Source organism: Dermacentor albipictus, chromosome 1 (assembly GCF_038994185.2).
Source record: "Dermacentor albipictus isolate Rhodes 1998 colony chromosome 1, USDA_Dalb.pri_finalv2, whole genome shotgun sequence".
In the NCBI taxonomy this organism is placed as follows: domain Eukaryota; kingdom Metazoa; phylum Arthropoda; class Arachnida; order Ixodida; family Ixodidae; genus Dermacentor; species Dermacentor albipictus.
In genome coordinates this window covers 79,316,299-79,337,385 of record NC_091821.1, presented here as the reverse complement: position 1 = coordinate 79,337,385, position 21,087 = coordinate 79,316,299, and the positions used below count along the sequence as shown (strand labels likewise).

Below are 21,087 nucleotides of genomic sequence, written 5' to 3'. Positions count from 1 at the left end.
CTCTCCTTTGACACACCTACTCACAAACACAGCGAGGAATGTTTCAAGTATGAGCGTGTAATTGCAATTCATACACCTTGAAGAGTATGGGTGCAAAAGCTTTATTACAGAAACACAGTGTAAGTACATATGAAAATGAACAAGCTTCACATAGAATAATAATAAACTACAGCTGGAAAATTATAGGTGGTCACTTGATGGTCACAATTTTGTGGAGCTACATTTGGAAAATGTGGAAAAACCTATCTAATTTTCAGCTATGTTCTACTGTAATATGCACCTCGCCAGCATTTAATTCAAGAGAGAGAATGCAGCACTGTCTTTCCATATTAAATTGCCACAACAGGCAGTGCTTCCAGTGTCATTAGGTGCTCCAGCTCTACAGATGTTCTTGTTTTCTCGAGCTGTTTTGAAATTAATACACATGGTCATCACTATTTTCTCGTGCACACTCTGCCATGGTTTTTCACGGGTAAAACACAATGCTAGAGTATGAGGCTGAAAGTAAGAACTGTGCAGTCTCAAGATACTACTGCCACTACTTCATGGTGTCATGTTCAAATGTGGTGTTTTTATGCTTATGCAAGAGAGCAACATGATATTTAAATCACCCAATTTGATTGTGCAACTAAACTACTTTGATGCCAGAAACATGCTGCATTTGCCTTATGGGCAACTTTCTGCTGTAAAAGTGCAACAGCTATTTGTGAGACAAGATAACGGAGCAGGCAATAGATTAGCCACATACTGATTGCTCTCAGTCTCAAGTACATCTCTAACTGTGGTCTCAAACATGCAGCCTGCAGGGCTTTTGTTTGCAGTTTGCACAGACCTACTGGGTATTCAAAGCTATTTTCCATCCAACTTGCCTAAACTTTAGGCAATTCTCTTCCTCCAGAAGGCACTTTGTCTTGCAAAACTTAAGGATACATGCAGCCCGATATCTGATGCACGTTTGAGACTCCTGATCTATAATGTACCATGTGTAATAAATGCTAGACAACGTGAAATAATTCATCCCTGCCTGTTTTTTTCCTTTTTTTTATCTTCTCTACTTTACCACCTTCCGGCTACACCTTCTTGTCTGGACAGATGAAGTTAGCTGACCTGCAGTACTTGAGCCCCCTCTGTCTTGATGAGATGCACACTCTACTGCGATGCGGTGCGGGCGGCCGTGACCACCGACCATGTTGCCAGCGGTATGGTGTGCGGGATGAATGCTTGCCCATATGCGCTGGCGAAGTCTCACTTAGCAAATATGACGTCACTGCCCTTGTTTGCTCCCGGGACATTGGTGCTGTTCTCAAGGTGCTCACTTTTCCATCTCTTGTTGTCTTCCTCATGTGGCTCATGTCTTTTACATGGTGGCAAGCACTCTTGTACAGTCTTTTCTTCTGTGCATTTATGGAACAGAAGCGAAGGTCTGTTTGACATTGAAGCCTTTGTCAAGAGTGCATCGTGGCACTCTTGAATGAAAAGGGTACATGTGATATCGCCAAGTATTTTCCTCATGCTCACGCCCTTATGCATGAAAGCGAACGTGCTTGTGATATAACTGTGACGTGTGAGTCAGAGTGAAACACAGTCATGCTGAATTATTATATTATATCAACAGTTGATGGTTGATGTATCAAAAGTTAACATTATAGTTCTCAGGGCTTCTTATTGTTTCTGAGCCAGTGCTAATTGACTAAGCTTGATTGAATGACAGAACTAGTATTTTCACTTTGACCGTGTATGATTGAACCTGTGGGTGCTTTTGTGATTTAGGACACCTTTTCCTCCTGTGCTTATTTGCATTGTTATAATGTGCACAGAAGCTGCAATTCCAGCAAAAATTGAGGTGATCAGCTACTCACAAAGCTACTTAACCAATAAGGAAGCTGCATTGCTTTAGGTGTTCATGCCTCATACTAACTTGCGGACTTTTTTTTTATTTTTCCAAGCTCACAGTGCATGTACTACAGAATTGTCTTTAATGGATGACTGGCTGCAAGGCACACTTTTAATATTGGATGTTGGAAGAGGCCAAATTAATATAAACTTGCAAACAGTGCATGTGCCTCCTGGTTCCACACAACTGCAAATACAATGTTTACAGTAACAGCTTAGATTTTCATAATAAAGCTACAGCGCCTAAAAATGGATTACTACCTTGTACAATGTTTCGATAATTGTGGCACTGTCTTTCATAGTAATTGAACATTTATTGTACATAGAACAGTTATTAGATTGTTATACTATTGGCTCTCGAGCCTATCAGTAGCTCTGACAAATTCAGAAATTGTTACAGTTGAACCTCGATGTAACGAACAAGCATATAGCAAAATATAGAATATAACAGAGTAAATCTATCACTTTTATTGACGGTGATATCACCGTGTAATGAATATATGCTTATAACAAATATTGAATATACAGTAATGAAGGTGCTTTCATGTCAGATGCAATTTCATTATAACAAGGTTTTAATATTGTCTATTCAGAGTCAGCTTTCTATCACCTTGAGAAAAATGTATTCACTGTATTACCCTAAGCTGTTGCCATTGAATTTACGTTCCCCCCCCCACCCCTCTATCATTGATGCGTGCAGTGTATGGAAGAAGGCAAGGACATCATTCCTGGTCCGCCTGAAGACTTTCATGTGACATTTGTGACACCCACTTCTGTACACCTTGTGTGGAATGCACCATCAGGCAATGTGACAACAACACAATATCAGATTAGGTATGAGGCCATCAATGGCACAGTACCTCCACACCCTGCAGAGTATACACAGGTGGGCACATTTGTTGGTTTTTCACTAGTTTTTCGCATTGTTTAGCCTTTGGAGCTTTTTATCAGCCTGCAATATGTCAAGCCTTTTTCCAAGGAGTATCCACTTCCTTAGAGTTTCTGAAGGACTTAGTGCTTTTTATAATATGTAGTTGAACACTATATTTACTAGCTGTTTGTGAAATGCCAAAAATATGTTGCCAGTTGTCATATTGGTGCTGTATACTGACACTGGCAGCTACAGCAATGCCGAGCTTATTTTAGAAAACAGGGAATGAAAATAACAGCAGTAATAGCGACCTAACCCCAACCATTTTTATTTGGCTTACCTTGAAAAGTGGCATTTAACTACAAGTGCCAATGGTAGTAGCCACAAGGTTCAGCATTTAAAGTGCACTGGCTATTGTAGATGTAGACTTCTCTTCCTCTACATCTACAGTGGGGCATAGTTACCTTTGTCGCATGTTTGCATTGGTTTGCTGTTTTTGATGCTTTTTGTAAACTTTATATAGTACTATATCTTTAAGAAGACAGACACGTTAGCTGGCACTGTGCCTAGAAAGAAAGACTTGTGCCACTTTGACTTTTTGTATCAGTTCATTAATTATGGCAAGGACATGGATTTTTGTTCAAGATGGTTTAACGTGATCCTGGCTATTTAAACACAGAGTAATCTGTAGGAAGACTGCACTTGCTATTCTATGTTTTCATAAAGTAGAGTGTCTACAACTGAGCAGGTTTGGATAGTAAATGCTTCTTAACATAACCACTTGTGATTATCTACAGATTGTTTACATTTTCATTTGCAGCAATTTATTTTTTATTCTAGTTTTGTAATTGATTACTTTAAACTGCTATATGCTCATGCACAGTAGTTATATGCATCACTTATGTGCCCTACTAGTTACGTACCATAAAAACCCGAATATAGGTCAGACCAGAATATAGGTTTACCCCCAAACTTTCATTCTAAAAAAAAAAGTAAAAGAAACAGGAAAAAAAAAACAGCATAAAACCGGTCAAAAATGACCGGTATATAAGACGGGGGTTGACTTTTTGCCATGTCTTTTTAAAAGAGAAGTTCGACCTATGTTCTAGTTTTTGCAGTAGTTACATTGCAATTGTACTATTTACTTCTTAATGATTCTTCCAGGAAGTGAATGTGACGACAACTATGGCCATTGTGGATAAGCTGACACCAAAAACAAGTTATAGCTTTTATGTGGTGGCTGCAAATGAACAGGGTTTCTCTGTTCCATCTCTTATCATCCTCCTCACCACACCAGAGAAAGGCGTCGATGAGAAGGGAATACAAAGTACGTTGCAAAGCTCCTTCTCGGTGATTCTAGTTGCTTTGTGACATTGTTAACTTCAATTGTTGTTATGTGCACACTTTTGAAGCATTAGTGCCATGGCTTTATTGGCATTCTTTTAATCTATTCTCTTCAAATGACTGTTTCATTTGACTTCCCATTTATTCAGTCAGTGTACTCATTAGGACTTTCAGACTGACTCCGACCAAATAACTGAATTTTAGTACTAACCCAATGTTTCGGAGCCCATTCGGCTCCTTCTTCAGAGGTTGTTCTTCGGGGGTGGCGGTGCACAGCTTTTAAAGGGTATTTTGTAAAGAAAGGTGGGGAGACACTTCACAGACGGGAAGGGGGGGGAAACAAAAGCGGGGTGAGATGGCTGCCGTGGTGCTGGGCGGCTGGCATGAACGGTGCTGGGAGTGCTTGGCCCCCAGCACCGGTCATCCCAGCCGCCCAGCACCACGGCAGCCGTCTCATCCCCCTTTTGTTTCCCCCCCCCTTCCCGTCTGTGAAGTGTCTCCCCACCTTTCTTTACAAAATACCCTTTAAAAGCTGTGCACCGCCACCCCCGAAGAACAACCTCTGAAGAAGGAGCCAAATGGGCTCCGAAACGTCGGGCTACTAAAATTCTGTTATTTGGTTGGAGTCAGTCTGAAAGTCCTAATCAATTTCCCAACCAGACAGGCAATTCTGTCGAAATGTTTAGCTTCAAGTGTACTCATTGGACAATTCTTCATAACATGGAGGTTATATATCAAGTTTCATTAATATGTAATAATATGACTAGTAGTATTCTTTGACAAAACTATCGGAGTAGCCCTCATGTTATTTGCAATATATAATACTAGACTTTCAAACTGTATACAAATTGTCAATAATAATATGTAACCACATCAAGATATACAAACTATTGTCTTAGGCTAAATATAATTGGTTATTAGTGAGTTTGGTATCATTTAGTTATAAATGTGTTCTTCTTGGCATTATCTCACTTGCCATTGGTATTAATGTGGAATGAAAGTGTTTTAATGCTTGAAACCTGTTAAAATGTGTGTTGAAAATTTTAATCTTTAATGGACCACTCACATTGTTACATTCCTTCAGAGGAGAACTAAACCAATTCATATATGTTGCACAGGTATGGTGAGCCCACCATATGGCGTGGAAGTGCTTCATGCAGCTGTCGATGCCATTGCACTCAAGTGGTTGCCACCGCTGCACCTGCCACTGCAGTCTAACCTGTCCTACATCGTTCGTTTTGCACCAGTCAATGTCTCCAATGATGACAACCGCTGGACAAGTGTGGCGACACCTTACACCTCTGTTATCATAGGGAACCTGACTTTCAATACCCAGGTAATGTACACAAGCAGTTCTGGAATCCATGCTGTATGACTTAGCACGGGGAAAAAAGGGGGGCTGCACATTTGATTTATTGGTGCATGCAGTTAGCAGTTTCTACACAATTCCATTTGATTGAGATAATGTGGCATGGCAGCTAGTCGTAGAAGATACCATTTGTGGCACTCTTTGGACGTTCAGCATGTACCGCACAAAATTTTGGATTTGTGCATCCTATTATCATTTAAACCATGTTAAAGGCGCATGGTTCACATTACAAAGAGTATGATGTATTTCGAGCACACTTGCACTTTTCCTTGTTCTATGATGTAGCATAGAAATTAGGAAAATTTGAGGGCGAATAGAAATCCACCTTGTTTATGTAATGGAGTAGAGCATATTTGTTACTTCTTGTTTATTATGATCTTCGAAATGCTACATTTGCGAGCTGTAAATTCTTTGTACTTTGAGAGAAGTGTTTTCTTATGGCTTGTGCCACACTTGTGACTATGAGGCAAGGTCTGTTGACCTGTAACATATGCAGGCACTCATCACTGGATCCTTCTGAAATGAATAACAGTTACACAGGATGATCAAATGTCACATGTGACAAATACAGTGCTTATGATTGACATGTGTCATATATAAAGCAGCTTTAATAAAGGGAAAATGAGACAAAAGCTTTTCTTTCGAGGAACCCAAACGAGTTTCTTTTGTAGCACTTAGCTACGTTTGGGTGGATGTCTCATTTCCCCTTTATTAATGATTTCTCTCCACCTTGTGGGTTTCCACAGTACTATTATGCCAAACTCTTGCCTTTGTTTTTGAGTTGTTGATAAATTTGACTTCGCCTGCCGTCTGCTAGCCGCCTGGTTAGCTCAGATGGTAGAGCGGCTGCCCCGGAAAGGCAGTGGTCCCGGGTTCGTGTCCCGGACCAGGACGAATTTTTCTTCAACTGCAAAGCTTTTCTTTCAAGGAACCCGTATGGGTTTCCTTCATAGCACTTAGCTACGTTTGGCTGGATGTCTCATTTTCCTTTTATTAATTTCTTCTCTCCACCTTGCGGGTTTCGGCAGAACTATTACGTCATAAAGAAGCTTAAACTGAACATTTTTGTACAGTAACTAAAGTCGAATCTCGTTAATTCGAACACGCTTAATTCAAACTTCCGGTTTATTCTAACTGACGCTTTAGTCCCGTCAAAGTTATGTGTATTCCAGTGGGCGAAAACAGCCAGTAATTCGAACACGCAAGCATTTGTGACAGTTAATTCGAACGCACCTGGCTCCAATACTGCCCTCAGCAGCGCGCCAAATTGCGCAGCGGCACCCTCAACCAGCATTGCTCTGACTCCGCCATGGAGGAAAAGTTTAGGAGAGACCCCTCAATGCTGCGCGCGAGGTCCAAGAGCAATAACACCATCGCCACGCACCCTATGCTGTATGTGCAAGTGAAAGAGTGTGAGGGGAGCCGACGATTGTGGCTCAATCTTGCCCATGCGAAAGGCATAAAATGCGAATAGAAAGAGTGCTGTCTTCCATCATGTGCGAGGCACCTAATGTTGCGAGGCACCGGAGGCGGCGTTCTACTCCAGCTGCAACTGTGAATGTGGTGGCTGCGTGCGGTCACGCGGTCATATCTTGTGAGCGATCTGCATTGGGGGCAGAGTCTAGGTGTTTCGGCGGCTCATAGCTTTCTGCGTGCTGTGTGTTCTCGGCGATCATTTTTCATTGAAGCACCAGACAGCACGATTGTCACTTCGCTTGCTGCTGCTGCATTTCCTCATGCCAGCATTTTGACGAGTTTCTGCGGTCATCGAGTGAGAAGTGTTCATGCTTGCTTGTGCGCATGTGACACCATGTTTGTTAATTTAGGTAATATGCCTATGTTTACAAGTTTATACAGCCGATAATACGTACTACTATCCTTGCTTTGTATAGCTGTCCACTAATTTGATATCGCAATCAATGCTTCGCCTTTCAAGCAAAACTGTGACTTTTTTTACAACGGCGAGTCTAAACCAAGATGTCCCGATGAAAAGGTTGTTGGAGTCAGTGCGCCACATCTGATTCTGTACAACAAAACAGACCCTTAATACCAGGAGGCGAAGGTGACACCCAGTACCTCATTCTCTTTATCATTTGCACCCGGCGACTACGCAGCAGAAAAGAGCACACCAACATGATTGTGATCAGTGGCAACGACTTTGTCATCTTCATAAGACATGACACATTAAGAACGCAGGATGAAGAACGTAAATGCAGCGCTGATCTGTCAGCAGACGAAGGAAAAATCATGCAAGTCGCATCATGCAATCATGCAAGGAAAAATCATGCATTGGCGCTCGCGTTCTACGCGAGCGCCAATCCATGCGTCTGTGAGACTGTCTCACATGCCCTAGGAGCGAGGCACCGGAATGAATGAGCACAATCACTCGAACGCACTAGTGTTCGCATGACCGTACACGCAAACGACCAGGCGTTGGTGTCCAGCATGGAGCAGACATATTCGCTCACTATCTGGTCACGGTGAGTCGGACTCGCTTAATTTGTTGTGCACCCATCAGCATGTTTTGTGGATAGCAACTCAGCTAGCAAGCATTAGTATATGAAAGGTGCAATAAATGACCTTGTGATTGTTTGCACCACTGTGTTGTCGTTCTCTTGCCGCAAGAGCACGGGTGAGACTCCACAGATCCCAATGCTTTTATGTTTCTTTCTTGCTCTCTGCTTGCAGTATGCCATCTCTATCATGGCCATGTCTGGTGGCAAGGCCAGTCTGCCCTCAGAGACTGTACTTGCTTGGACTGATGCTGCCATTCCAGCTTTCGTGAACCTGCCACTAGTCATCCCATCGGGGCCCATCATGGAAGGGGTCAACATGACTGTCATGTGCATCGGTGTTGGTGTACCAACACCCACTGTCTCAGTCTATGTTAATGGCATCCTGCAAATCCAGTTGCCTCAGCATCATGTGGCGATCACTGTGCCTCGGGTTTCACGCAATGTCACAAAAGTGTCCTGCTTCGCCACCAATGGCTATGGGCATGGAGCCCACAGTTCAGTGGACATTCATGTCATTTGTAAGTTCTAAGTTCATTTTTCTCTGAAGTGTAAAAAAATAGTTTTGTGATCCTAACAACTGTGGTGCAGATTATGTTGCTGCAAACAGTGATGCGATTTCTGTGTCACCATGCTACTTTGCTGAGTGTCTATCCTGCCAAATCCTGTGACATTTGCAAAGCACGAGTAAGTTGCACCAAATCTAGGTTTAAAGCTCATCATTGCTGCCCTTAAAATAAGCTATTCTAATATACATTAGTCTACTCTATTGAAACTGTTACAGATGTTGCAGTTGTCTATGAAGTGATTAGTCATCGGAGACTGGCTATGAATCATGCCTTTAGTATGAGTGCACCTATAATTTAGAAAAAGCTTTTTCTCAGGCCTGTATCTGATAATTCCGATCTGAGAGGATGAGGCACACACACAAATGCCCCCACTAAACAAATGCTGAACCAAAATGAGTAAATGTTGCTGAATTAGGTAAAAAAATAACAACTATGAGGGTGAATCAAAAAGTCTTTGCCCCTATGTTTTTGTAGTCAAATTACAGCTGTAAATGTGAAATTAACATATCCATTCCCAGCGGTGGACCTTTCTTGGACCGGCCCGGCCTTATCTGCTAGTAGTTCTGCGACACGGTGCTGCTGTCAGTTGTTAAAAATAGTGGTTGTGCTTTACATGTCCACAGTGTACAGGCAACGAAGTGTGATTTGTTTTCTATGCAGCAAAGGACAAACAGCCACCTAAATCCACAGGGAAATGCAGCCCACTTATAGGGAAAGGTGTCTCGCTTTGAGAAGTGTGAGGTGGTGGTGTTGTGAGTTTGCAAAAGGCCGTGAAGTCTGACAGTGGTTCCACAGTCAGCCAGACAAATTCTACCACAGAGGCATCTCAAATTTAGTGTTGCGATCGGACAAATGTCTGAACTGTTATGGGGACTATGTGGAAAAATAGTGTAATGTATGCACCTTATTTTGACAAATATGAAATAGGAGCAATGACCTTCTGATTCGCCCTCATAAATTCTAATTTTCTTCTAAGTATACTATACACATTAATTAAAGTTCCTTATGAAACTGAAGTGGTTTTTATGGTATGATTGCAATTACTGTGTTGCCAAATCAGTGATAATAAACTGAAGCTGAATGCTTTTTGATTGAGTGCTTACAATGAGTTGATCTGCATACATATTGTTCATTGATTGCACGTTAGTGAAAGTATTTCACTGCTAAAACAATGGTGGTCTTACTGTGAATGGCATGCAGTTCTCAATCGTATGCTGAGGTCAGCTGGCTATGCATTTTTATGTTATGGACAGAAACGCTAGCCACAAATATGTCAGTAAACAGAAAGCTAGTATAAAATTTCTGCGACTACCTTGATCTTACAGCTTTTCAATCTGGTGTTTGAGTGCAAACAGTAGTGGGGCATAGAGCAACAAGGTCCAGCAATGTTTATAGTGTCTCTATTTTTCTTACGAGGTTTGATCCAGAAATAAGTTTCCCAAAGAATTCCAGCCGCACGGGAAGGTGCGAGGCGAAATCTGGCAACACTGCTGTGCACGGCTGTTCCCCCACTCTTGATTCCCCACAGCCGCGCTTCGCTTCGCCACTCATTCTTAGCTCAGCAGCCATCCGATATAGAGGTTCCCATTGTTGATTCCGCCGAGTGCAAGATTCGTTCCGTAATTCGCTTTTTGCATGCCAAAGGGACTCCACCCATGGATATTCATAGTCAGTTGACAGAGGTTTATGGCAACAAGTGTATGTCCGTTCAACACGTCTGAAAGTGGTCCAGGGAGTTTAGTGCCTGTCGGAAGGAAGTCCACGATGAAGAATGGAGTGGAAGACAGTCAGTTTCGGAGGTGGTTATGGAAATGTTCTAACGTGAAGTGCTTCAAAACAGGAGGATCACCGTTCATGAACTTGTTGCTCAGATTCCTGGGATCTCTTACGGTACAGTGGAAAGAGCTTTGACTGAAAAATTGGGGTATCACAAGTGTTGTGCTCGATGGGTACCGCGGCTATTGACATCAGACTACAAGGAGAAATGCCTTGACTGTGCTCCCCAGTTTCTTCGTAAGTGTCAAGAGGATAAGGAAGGATTGTTGGACTCCATTGTTATGGGAGACGAAATGTGGGTGTTTCGTTTCACTCCCGAAATGAAATAAAAATCCAAACAGTGGCGTCACCCAGAGTCACATGTTGCAAAGAAGTTCAAACAAACTCCTCCTGCTGGCAAAGTCATGGCCAGTGTTTTTTGGGATCGTAAGGGAATACTGCTGATCCATTTCATGGAACGTGAGACAGCAGTCAACTCAGACAGTTATTGTGCAACACTAAGAAAACTCAGGCGAGCTGTCCAGAAGCGCCAGCGAGGACGACTGGCAGTCGGTGTAACGCTGCTTCACAACGCCCGACCTCACGTCTCCCATCAAACCCAGGAACTTTTGACAAACATTAGGTGGACTGTCATGCCCCACCCACCGTACAGTCCAGACCTCGCGCCTAGTGATTATCACTTGTTCCCCAAGTTAAAGGAACATTTGAGTGGTCAACGCTTCCAGAGCGACGATGAAGTCAAAGAAGAGGTGAAACGCTTCCTCAACGTGTTGGCAGCGGAGTTCTACGACATTGGGATACAGAAATTGGACCACCGTCTACAAAAATGCGTAGAAAAAGATGGCGATTATGTAGAAAAATAGATAAAAGTTTCATCTTTCCAGTGATGTAAATATCTATGAGAATGAACAATGCTGTCTATTTCTAAAATTGATGGGAACCTTATTTCTGGATCATCCCTCACATTTTGCAAGTTTTGCAGTTATTCTTTGTATTGGCTGAATTTATGCAGTCACATAGTCTTAAGTGTGCAGTATTAAATAAAAAAAAGTGAATGAAGTAGAGCTGTTAGCAAAATAAAGTTGTGATGGACATTGCAATATTTTCTGTAACACTCCCTGCTCACTGAAAGAAAGCACAGAAAGTTGTCGGTATGATATGCATGATTTTGTGTCTGTTCCACCACACTTTATGTGAACCAGACAGGTTTCTTTGTCTTTAATACACATATATCTGTTTGCTTACTGCAGCAAGTCCACTAGTCATGGTGCCATTGAAGAAGGCATATGCGGAGATGGGAGCCAATGCAAGGCTGCTGTGTGAAGTATCGGGTCACCCTGAGCCTCGCTTCCTGTGGTACCGTGACTCGCAACTGCGTAGTCCACTCGGTCGCAATGACCACATTGATCTGCGGTCTAGCCCAGACCCACTGAAGCCACACAACTACCAGTCCTACTTGATCATTAAGGGTGTCACGGCTGAGGATGCAGGTGCCTATTTCTGCTCTGCAGAGAATCAGCATGGCTCTATGGCTGGCACAGTCACGCTCGGTGTCATGCCACGTTCTGCACGAAACACAACCAGTAAGTATATTGCATAGAATGTGCTTTACACATGTCATTTGTAGGGCTACTTGCCTCATCAAAACTTTGCTGTGTAACTCCAAGCTTTCATGCCAGGCTGATTGTAATTTGCTGTGGCATTTTTATGTTATGTCAACATAGCACTTCAAAGGTTCCAAGAGAGCATGTGAAGTTTCCGTTTGTCAGTCAGTCATTGTCTAGTGCTTTCATGGTTTTCTTGATTTTCTTTGACACTTCGGTGAGGTGGAATTTGGGAGCTCATTGCTATCTCTCTCTTTTTTTTACATCTGTGTATAATTTTACAGAATGGGAAGTGAAATATGCTAGATCATTGTGTTAGAACGGCCAACTTTTTTTCTCATGGGTACCATAGAGAGATAACATTTTCTCCCTTTTCTCTTTTTTTTCTGCATGTGTAGCAACTCATTTGCTTAATAATGTACCTGGATTTTCACTATGGCAAAAAGCAACAAAATGCTATACAGACACTCATTGCACACTGCAAACTTCCTGTAGCATTTTAGTGCTACAAGCTGCCATCATTTTTAAGTGCATTTACCTGTATGTAGAGCATTTAAAAAATTATGACCTAGCTGAAACATCAGGGATTGTGGAACCTGTGGTAGCAACTTGGATGTTTCCCCACAAGGCAAGACAGGGCTAGTTGGTTTGTTCTGTACATGTGAGGGTTGTTTGAAGAACAAATTCTATTTGTGAATAATACAACAGCAACGTGCATCATAAATTGTGGTCTTTAACTCGGATTTATCTACCCAGAAATTAGTCACTGAACACTATTTTAAAACAATCAGATTATCCTAATGCAACATCTGTGGTATTTACTAGTTCCAAACTTATTATCAGCCCATAACCTCTGAAACTTGGTTTGCAGTCCTTATCTCGATTTAGAATTGAAGTGAATTCACCAGGAATTTATTGCCAGAGAAGCACTCTACACTACGAAGTAGTAAGCAGATGGGTTAAGAAATTCAATAAAGATATAAGAGCATTAGTAAAAAGCAGAGAGGCTGACTATATTTAGTGAGCCGTAACAGTGTGTGCAGTCCAAGAGAAACTTTAGCAGAACTGTTGATTCAAATTTGTGTTGTTTCCTGTAACTCTCTCCATACATGTTCAGTTACTCCTGCATCTGAAAAGAAGCTTCGCAGTTTAATGTAATTTTTCCAAACAAGAAGATATCAAAGGGAACATGTTTACATGGCAAATCCCCACAGGCACCATCATTTGCCAATTATGCAAAGCTCTAAGTACTCCTGGCCCAGTATTACAAGTGCCTCATCAATGGCAGAAGCCATGTAGAAAAGAAGCTTAGATAATGTAGTTACAATAGACTTCCGTTAATTCGATCCCGACCAAAGGTCCCTGCCAGAGCCCATGCATGTCTATGGACCCAAACTTTCAATATTTTGATCCTAAAATTAGCTTTCACCGGGTAATTCAAACTTAGCCAATGAGCATGCATGCCTCTGACCCCTATGGTGACCCCGAAAATGACCCCTTTAGTGGCAGCGTCTGTCTCGACGGAGCTTAGGGGACAGTGTATGCGTCAATGACCTACCAACTATTCCTCGAGTGGGGAGGCAAACCGCAAACGATCCGACCTCTCTCTCTCTCTCTCTCTCTCTCTACGCACACGCACACACACACACTGTGAATTACTATTACAGTAAGTGAAAGAGCCTGGAAATGCGTCTGTCAGTTATACTTATTTTTAACAGACATAGACCTATTTATCGATCACACATGGTGAACCATGGGGGCCTGAAAAATTATTTGAATTTGCATTTATTTCTTGCGACTATGTAAAATGTCAAGATGGTACATGGATAAAAGGCAATGAGTGCCTCACAGAGGTCCTGGATCCCGCCCAGCAGAAGCAGTACAGTGAACATAAGAAATGTGCATTTGCTACAAACAATTCTAGTAGTTAAACAAGGAATTGTACATGATGTTTAACTCTACATCATAAATGTATAGCTAGTTTATGTAATAGTATTGTTGAGGTTATACGCAACAGTGTACAATAAACATAAATTACTTGCAATATTCACAAGAAAAAAAGGCAATAGATGTGTGCGACCTTGCGAGAATTACAACCCGATTTCCAGCGAAGCTGTTTCTTTTGAACAGTTGCTACAAAAGTTTGTTTCTTGTGACTATATCGCATACTGTAAAAAAGTTGCCCGTTTATTTATCACAATTCCATTTGAAACCTTGCCCCCAAATAATGCTTTGGAGCACTTCTTGTTGGAAATTTTTAAAAGGCCAGTAATTCATCAACACACACGTTACTTTGCCATAACATTTACCCATAATGTCCTCCCTCCCTCCCCCCCCCCCCCCCCCATCTCAATTTCTGCTATATTTGATATCGGTTGAGTTCGCAGTTCTCCCAGGGCGGCAGCATTAATTCTCTCTTGGCAAAGCACATTCATAAAACTCTGGATCGCTTACATGTGTAACTTGCTGTGAATTGCATAATTAGTCCCCTGTCTTTGAAGTTTACCTGCATATTCCCCATAGCATGCACCCTTTATTTTGGCCAATTATAAACAAAATGTCTTGTTTAGTTCACCGAGTACATTGCTGAAACCCAGTCGGAACATGTTGTGATGCCTGAAAATAGGGAAAGAAAAAACAAGGGCTCAGTAATTATTTGTAACGCTTCTAGCTGGACCAGGAACGTAAAAATTTTGTCGCACATTGCAGTTACCATGTCTCTCGTCCGCTTTCCACAAAGTATAAACCTATTGTAAGGTACAGCTATGTTGGGACTCTAGGAAGCATAGCTAATAGGAGCTATATGACACGCTCTAACACTAGAATAAGATTACTTTACAATGGCTGTGTATGGTCGAACCATACATAACTTCACAGAGAGAGTTTCTATAGCGTACCAACAATTTTCGCTAAATTTGGTCTTGGTGGCTTTTATAGTTCTGTTAGGGCAGTGGCCTCAATTCTCTCCCACTCGTTAGGCATGCTCATAACACTCTAGAGTGATTACATACGAACGTAATTTATTGCGAAAGCCACAATTACCCACGTATTTTGAACTTCATGTGCACCTACTCTTCAACCATTAGCTTGTCCTTACAGTCACCGAACAAAACAAATCTGCCTCCTTTATTTCAGTGAGGGTACTAGGCGAGACGCTTAAAAACCACGCATGAAAGAAGTAAAAAAAAAACTTTAAAAGATGAGGGTTCAACAATTATTCCTAACGCTTCTAAATAATCCAGAAATGTTAACACTTGAAATGCGGCCTTCAGAGTATAAAATATATGAATGGCAGAGTTCTCTTGGGACATTAGGAAACAAGCATGATACTTTCGAACAGTTGCTGACAATTTTTTTAACGCTATATTTTATCAACATACATTTGCCATCGCACATGAACTTGGTGGATTGTTCCCCTTATGTTTGCAAAATTGGCCTCAGTTGTAGTTATGCCAGTGCTAACTGGCATAACTACAACTGAGGCCAATGCCAAACAAGAAGTATTACACTGCTCGTAAGACAGACTAATAATGCTATGGACCACTTGCAGACGTACTTATTCTACTGGAAAACAAGCATTTAGCCCATCTATTTGGAACATTGCCTACACATTGGCCATACCATGCCCCTAATTTTGCCCAGATATAAACAACATGACTTGTTTATCTCCCAGAGGACACCGGAGAAGTAAACCACGAATCTTGTATGATGCATGAAAACTCATGGAAAAGCGGGGGTTTAGCGGGCTATTCTACAACACTTGCATTTAAAGCAGGAAAGTGAAAGTTTCGCAACGCATTGCGTTTAAAGTTCTCTCTAATGTCACGGAATTTCAGCCGTCTCTCATGCTGTTATTTTGGGAGTTTGGGAAACATTTTGATTAGCGGCAGTATGACACCCTGGAATGCTTCAATAAGCAACTTTCTACAAAGGCTGTAATGAATCTACACAGAATAAACATTTATCGCTCGTCAGTCAGAACACTGATTTGTACTTCGAATACGCCATGCCCCATGCCATGCCCCACGACATGCCCCACATGTAGATACATATTACCGAGGATATCGAGGCAAAACAAATAAATGACAAGTATAACACATAAAAGTTGGGAAAAAGTGACTTTTCAGTAAATGTTTTCAAAGCAGATAAGCAACCTACACAGTGCAAATTTTCAATTTTCGGTACACGTCACCAAAAAGTGGCCCTCAATTTTTCAAAATACAAAATATCTGCTGTTTTTTCTTCTTCTGGGAAACAAGTAAATAGTCTTGCTCTTATTTAAAAACAGCCTGAAAATGAAATCATGAAAGTCAAGTGACACATGCCTTTAGGAAAAATTCAAGTCAGTGTTTTATTGGTATTGAAATGCCTCTGCACATTCGACCAAGGTCACGAGCATATCTACGAGAAGTTGTGATTACACTATGAAATTCGACAGTTATACCTGTAAGAGGTTTGATTAGATGACACATGCCTTTAGGAAAAATTCAAGTCAGTGTTTTATTGGTATTGAAATGCCTCTGCGCATTCGACCAAGGTCACGAGCATATCTACGAGAAGTTGTGATTACACTATGAAATTCGACAGTTATACCTGTAAGAGGTTTGATTAGATTGTTTATGGTGATAATATACTCAGACTGAAACGCTACGTAGGCTATCTCTAGACAAATTAAATAGTTCCGGCATTTGATAAATGAACGATTGTATGACGTAAGGCAAACCATTCGTCGGGTGTGGTTGATTGGAATACTTTATCCGGACCTTTCCTTCGCCTGCAGGTTAAATGTACCAAGCTGATTGTGTTTTCGAATACGGAATTAGCAGTCTCAAGAAACTTGGCATCATGCAAGTTGCGCAAGCTGTCATTTGTTAGAGCAGTAACTGCCCAGCATCAGGCGCTGTCTGCAACACGAGTGTGTATGGTTAGTCCCGTGCGTCGTCCACTACAGGGGTCTTGAGAAGGCACAAAAGACAGTCCTTGATGTCCAAGCAAGGGACACGTAGTAAAGAAAAGCATCACTTATGTGGTCACTCTATTAAGAAAGGAAATTTAGCTTCAGCTGTAGTTTTGTTGGACTTTCCACCATGCAGCCGAAGGTGCCCGCTTTCAAAAGTGGGGGGAAGGGGGCAAATGACATACTGTGCCCCCCTTGCCCCCCCCCCCCTTCCACAGTAGATACGCCTATGGTATGCATTGAGCACATGTCATCTCTCGTCGAAAACGCCCATTTTTGGCCCGCCCTGGGAAGATTTTCAAGCATGTGTGTGTGTGTGTGTGTGTGTGTGTGTGTGTGTGTGTGTGTGTGTGTGTGTGTGTGTGTGTGTGCGCGTGCGTGCGTGTGCATGTGTGTGCGTGCGTGTGCGCGTGTTCTATTATGGCCCACACCACTTAACAAGTGGCACTGGGCATGGGCAGCTACCTCATTCTGGTAACTGAACACTTGTTTCTCTTTCTTTAATTTTTTTTCTCATAGATTGCTGTGCATCTTTGGGCGTGTCAGCACCATGTATGACAGCATGTGCTTTTGACATTGACATCAATTTCGCCGTCAACAGGCCACAGTGCATTCGAGAACTTGATAAGCTGATGCACTGCGCTGCTGGTAAGTTGATGATGTTCCAGACTTGATACGCAGAATAAAAGCATCCACATTTATGAAACTAATAAAAGTCTTAGAAGCATAAGTTTCAATAATCACAACGATTATTAACTGTGATAGGCGGGTGTGACCAAAAAAGAAGGATACACATTTTCATAATGTATTCTATTAATTTGAAATTAATTTTTTCATGGAACTAAACAACCCTACTTTACACTGCAGATTGTTTTTAAGAAATGTGTATTCTTCAGCCTAAGCATTTTCTATTCTAAACACTTTCACCTACTTTAAGGGCCTGAGATTTAGGGGAATATGTTTGTTTAATTTTGTGTTATACTATTGACTGTTGGGGGCATTTGGGTATTGTGTTAATAATACATAGTTGACTGTAATATGCACGCGTTATAGTAATTATATGCAGTTGATATAGGGATTGCATGGTTTAGTATAATGATTTTACTGTCTTGCATATGAGACTTGTTTCTCCCAGTCATTGGCACACATATATTCAGTACCTTGCCCTCTTTCTCTTCAACACAGATGGTAGTGATCACAGACAGTGTTGCAGGAGCAAGGGCGTCCCTTCAAGCTGCCTGCGCTGGTGTGTGGGCAGGCCAGTATTTCAGACTACACAGTGTGCCCTTGCTGCTGCCAAAGAGATTGTGTCCTGCTTTGAAGAAGGCAAAGGTAGGCCAAGTGATATTATGTGACTAAACGCAAGCACACAAACTCAACTTCATGTAGGGAATTACCAACCCTTATACTACAGAAATGCACTGAATGCAACAACATAGTTTCATTCTTAGCAGATATTTTTAGATGTTCAGCTTGCATGTGATGGCGTAGTTGCATTAAAATGTCAGGATGTCCTTCGCATTGTAACAGAAACACTTAAACATTACAATTAGGTGCAAGAAACAATGGAGCAATAATGATAATACTAGCTTGTTGACCTTGGAAGCTGAATAGTTTAATAGATTATATTGACTCTGGATTAAATAATTATTGTTTCATTTAATGGCCTCACCCGAGAAGCCACCTCAGGCAAGTTTGCAGATTGTTCTATGCAGTAATGTACAGAAATTTGAAATACCTTGAATGTATTTGGATTTTCAGAGCACCAAAATTTTGTGCAAGTCAGTTAATTTGCTATCACAAAGCTGCAGTATTTCCAATTTTACTTCGTTTGAACTTCTTTCTTTGTTCTATCATTTTAAAGAGCTGACCAAACAATTTGTTTGAGTCATTCATGATGAACGATGTCTGTCAATGAGGAGATTCCATGTATTAAACTGTGTGGTAACAGTACTAGAGAATCAAGCTGTTCATTGTACCTTAACAGTCTTCTATTTCATAAAGTGGCGACTGTTGCTAATTTATAACAACAGATCTTGAGTAGCTAAGTAAATATATGTAAAATTTGTTTGGCAATGAATTTAAGATGTGTTTATTCCAGTGTACGTTTGGCTAGCAAATATGTCCTTCAATTAGGGCAATAGTGAGAACAAAGTGCTGAGGCAGTTGAAACAGTTCTGTGCATCGGTGTGATATAGTCCTGCCTCTGAAAAGGCCTGGAAGGTATTTTGTATACTGTCAATGCAGGAAAACTCTTTTGGCAGCATTGATATACATGTAGTTACTACTGTATTAGTAGCTCTATACCGCATCTCATATTCCAGTTCAATTGTTTATTTTCGATGAAACTTCTATTCCTCCTAACATTTCTTAATGTATCCAGAAGTGTAATATTTATTATCTTCCAGAACTGTCTGTGTCTAGGCTGTTACTGTGAAGTTTGGAGCAAGTTCTCTACTGCTTTTGATCAGATGTAGATGCACGGGTCAGGGATGGGAGCTCACTGCCACAATCTATGCGTGAAAGAATCTGGCAGCAAAGCACAGCCTCACTGGAAAAGGAGAAGAACGGTATCGAGGGCAAAATACCAGTACTAGCAACTTGTATCTTCTCATTTGCTAATCGTGCTAAAGTTAAGAAGCAGTGCTTCAGTGATTACCATTCAGTAGGTTGTTAATGCTCTGATACTGAAGGAGCTGCTGCATTACACAGGAAAGCACTAGCACTTATTTCAGTAAGGGTGCATGCTCCAGCAATTTTACAACCACTGTGGCTGCCATTAGCAACAAGCTTCAGATGACATTGCATCTGCAGTCAGTGACAGTTAACAACTTAAAATGCAAAGGAGCCAGCTTGCCAGTGGTTATTTCTCATGCACTTGAGCTTCTGTACGTGGCTGTTAGCCTCATGGATCATTATGTCTCTCTTGTAGCGATGCTTCCGGGGCCACCTCAGAATGTCAGGGCCACACAAGTGGCTCCTGGAGCAGTGGACATCTACTGGGATCCTCCACTGAAAAATCCTGATGTGGTTCAGTGGTACCGTGTGCTCTGGAGGAGCGTTGGCTCGCAGAGCATCAACCGGGTAAGTGCTGGGTCATGGCACAAGGCTTTTCTTGCAGTAAAAAAGGAGTGGAGAGACTTCAAGCTGTTCAACCTGGCAATGTTTTTGGTCTTGCCAAGTTGTCCGTTAGTTGTGTCAGATTAAGTTTAATATTTATTCACTATAAGTGCTCATAAACAAATCGGTACAGGTAGCGGGCAGAAAGTGGTCCTGGAGCGAAACATAGTAATGAGACCTCTGAAAATAAAATATGATAAATAAGAGCTCTTTTAAAGAGCAAAACTGCAACTAGGTATAATAACAAAACAAAATTTTTGCTAGTGCATGTCATGTCAAACTCTGACAGGAAATATATTGCAGAAAAAAAAAAAACTATATTAAGTGGGCAAGCAAAGGAAAGCTTTTACCTGGATGCAATGTTTCAACTGGGGGACTTGTCTTCCTCTTGTCAAAACGTCTTTTTATTTAACGTGGTGGCTTTTAGTAACATGCTAAAAAAGTAAGAAAAAAGTAAGTAAAAGAAAAATGAGCAGTGCAGTGGTGAGCGCAATTTTTTTTTTTTTTTTGAACACGCTCCTCCACATATTCAGGACCCTGTATGTGCACCTAATGTCTACATCAGCACAAAAATTTTTCGTTTTTAATTATATTGTAATTATTATTTCCCGGTTTTAAAGCTTGAAATTTATATTTTCCCCGTTTCTTTTTTTTTCACGTTTTTTTCTTCTCAAGTATAGCTTTTTTTGAAGTCTCAAATGCTGGAATCAGCGCTGTGTCCCGTCTACTCATTTAATTATCGTCATCCTTTTTTTTTCCCTGAATGCAGGCGAGTCAGAGAGTGCACAAAAAGTATGATATAGTCTTAGGATACTGAAATATTTTCAAATCCTGTAGAAATCGCCAACAAGAATTAACATTTGTAAACCTACATGGAACTTTAGAATTACGTAACTTTGGCGAAAGTATAGATACAAACATACAAGTGCTAACTTGCAGTATTTGAACATCCAGGAATATGCCTGCTTACTTTTAGCTAACCTGTTGCAGTACATTTTTTGCAAGTAACATGCCAAATTTTTAACACAAGAAAAGTTGTAACTACCTTTTTTATTGATTTTAGAAAAAGCT

At 41.2% G+C, this 21,087-nt stretch overlaps 1 protein-coding gene across 7 annotated transcripts in view; it reads left to right on the top strand.

The window, feature by feature from the left end:
* Positions 1-21,087, top strand: part of LOC135915086 (Ig-like and fibronectin type-III domain-containing protein 2) — a 241,259-nt gene that overhangs the window by 211,455 nt on the left and 8,717 nt on the right. For all 7 annotated transcript variants that reach the window (XM_065448070.2, XM_065448071.1, XM_065448072.2 and 4 more), the window contains 9 exons: positions 1,093-1,308; positions 2,594-2,779; positions 3,929-4,091; positions 5,227-5,444; positions 8,166-8,511; positions 11,586-11,918; positions 17,416-17,544; positions 18,082-18,228; positions 19,829-19,980. In XM_065448070.2, coding sequence (XP_065304142.1) covers positions 1,093-1,308; positions 2,594-2,779; positions 3,929-4,091; positions 5,227-5,444; positions 8,166-8,511; positions 11,586-11,918; positions 17,416-17,544; positions 18,082-18,228; positions 19,829-19,980 — 1,890 coding nt within the window. The remainder of the gene's footprint in view (positions 1-1,092; positions 1,309-2,593; positions 2,780-3,928; positions 4,092-5,226; positions 5,445-8,165; positions 8,512-11,585; positions 11,919-17,415; positions 17,545-18,081; positions 18,229-19,828; positions 19,981-21,087) is intronic.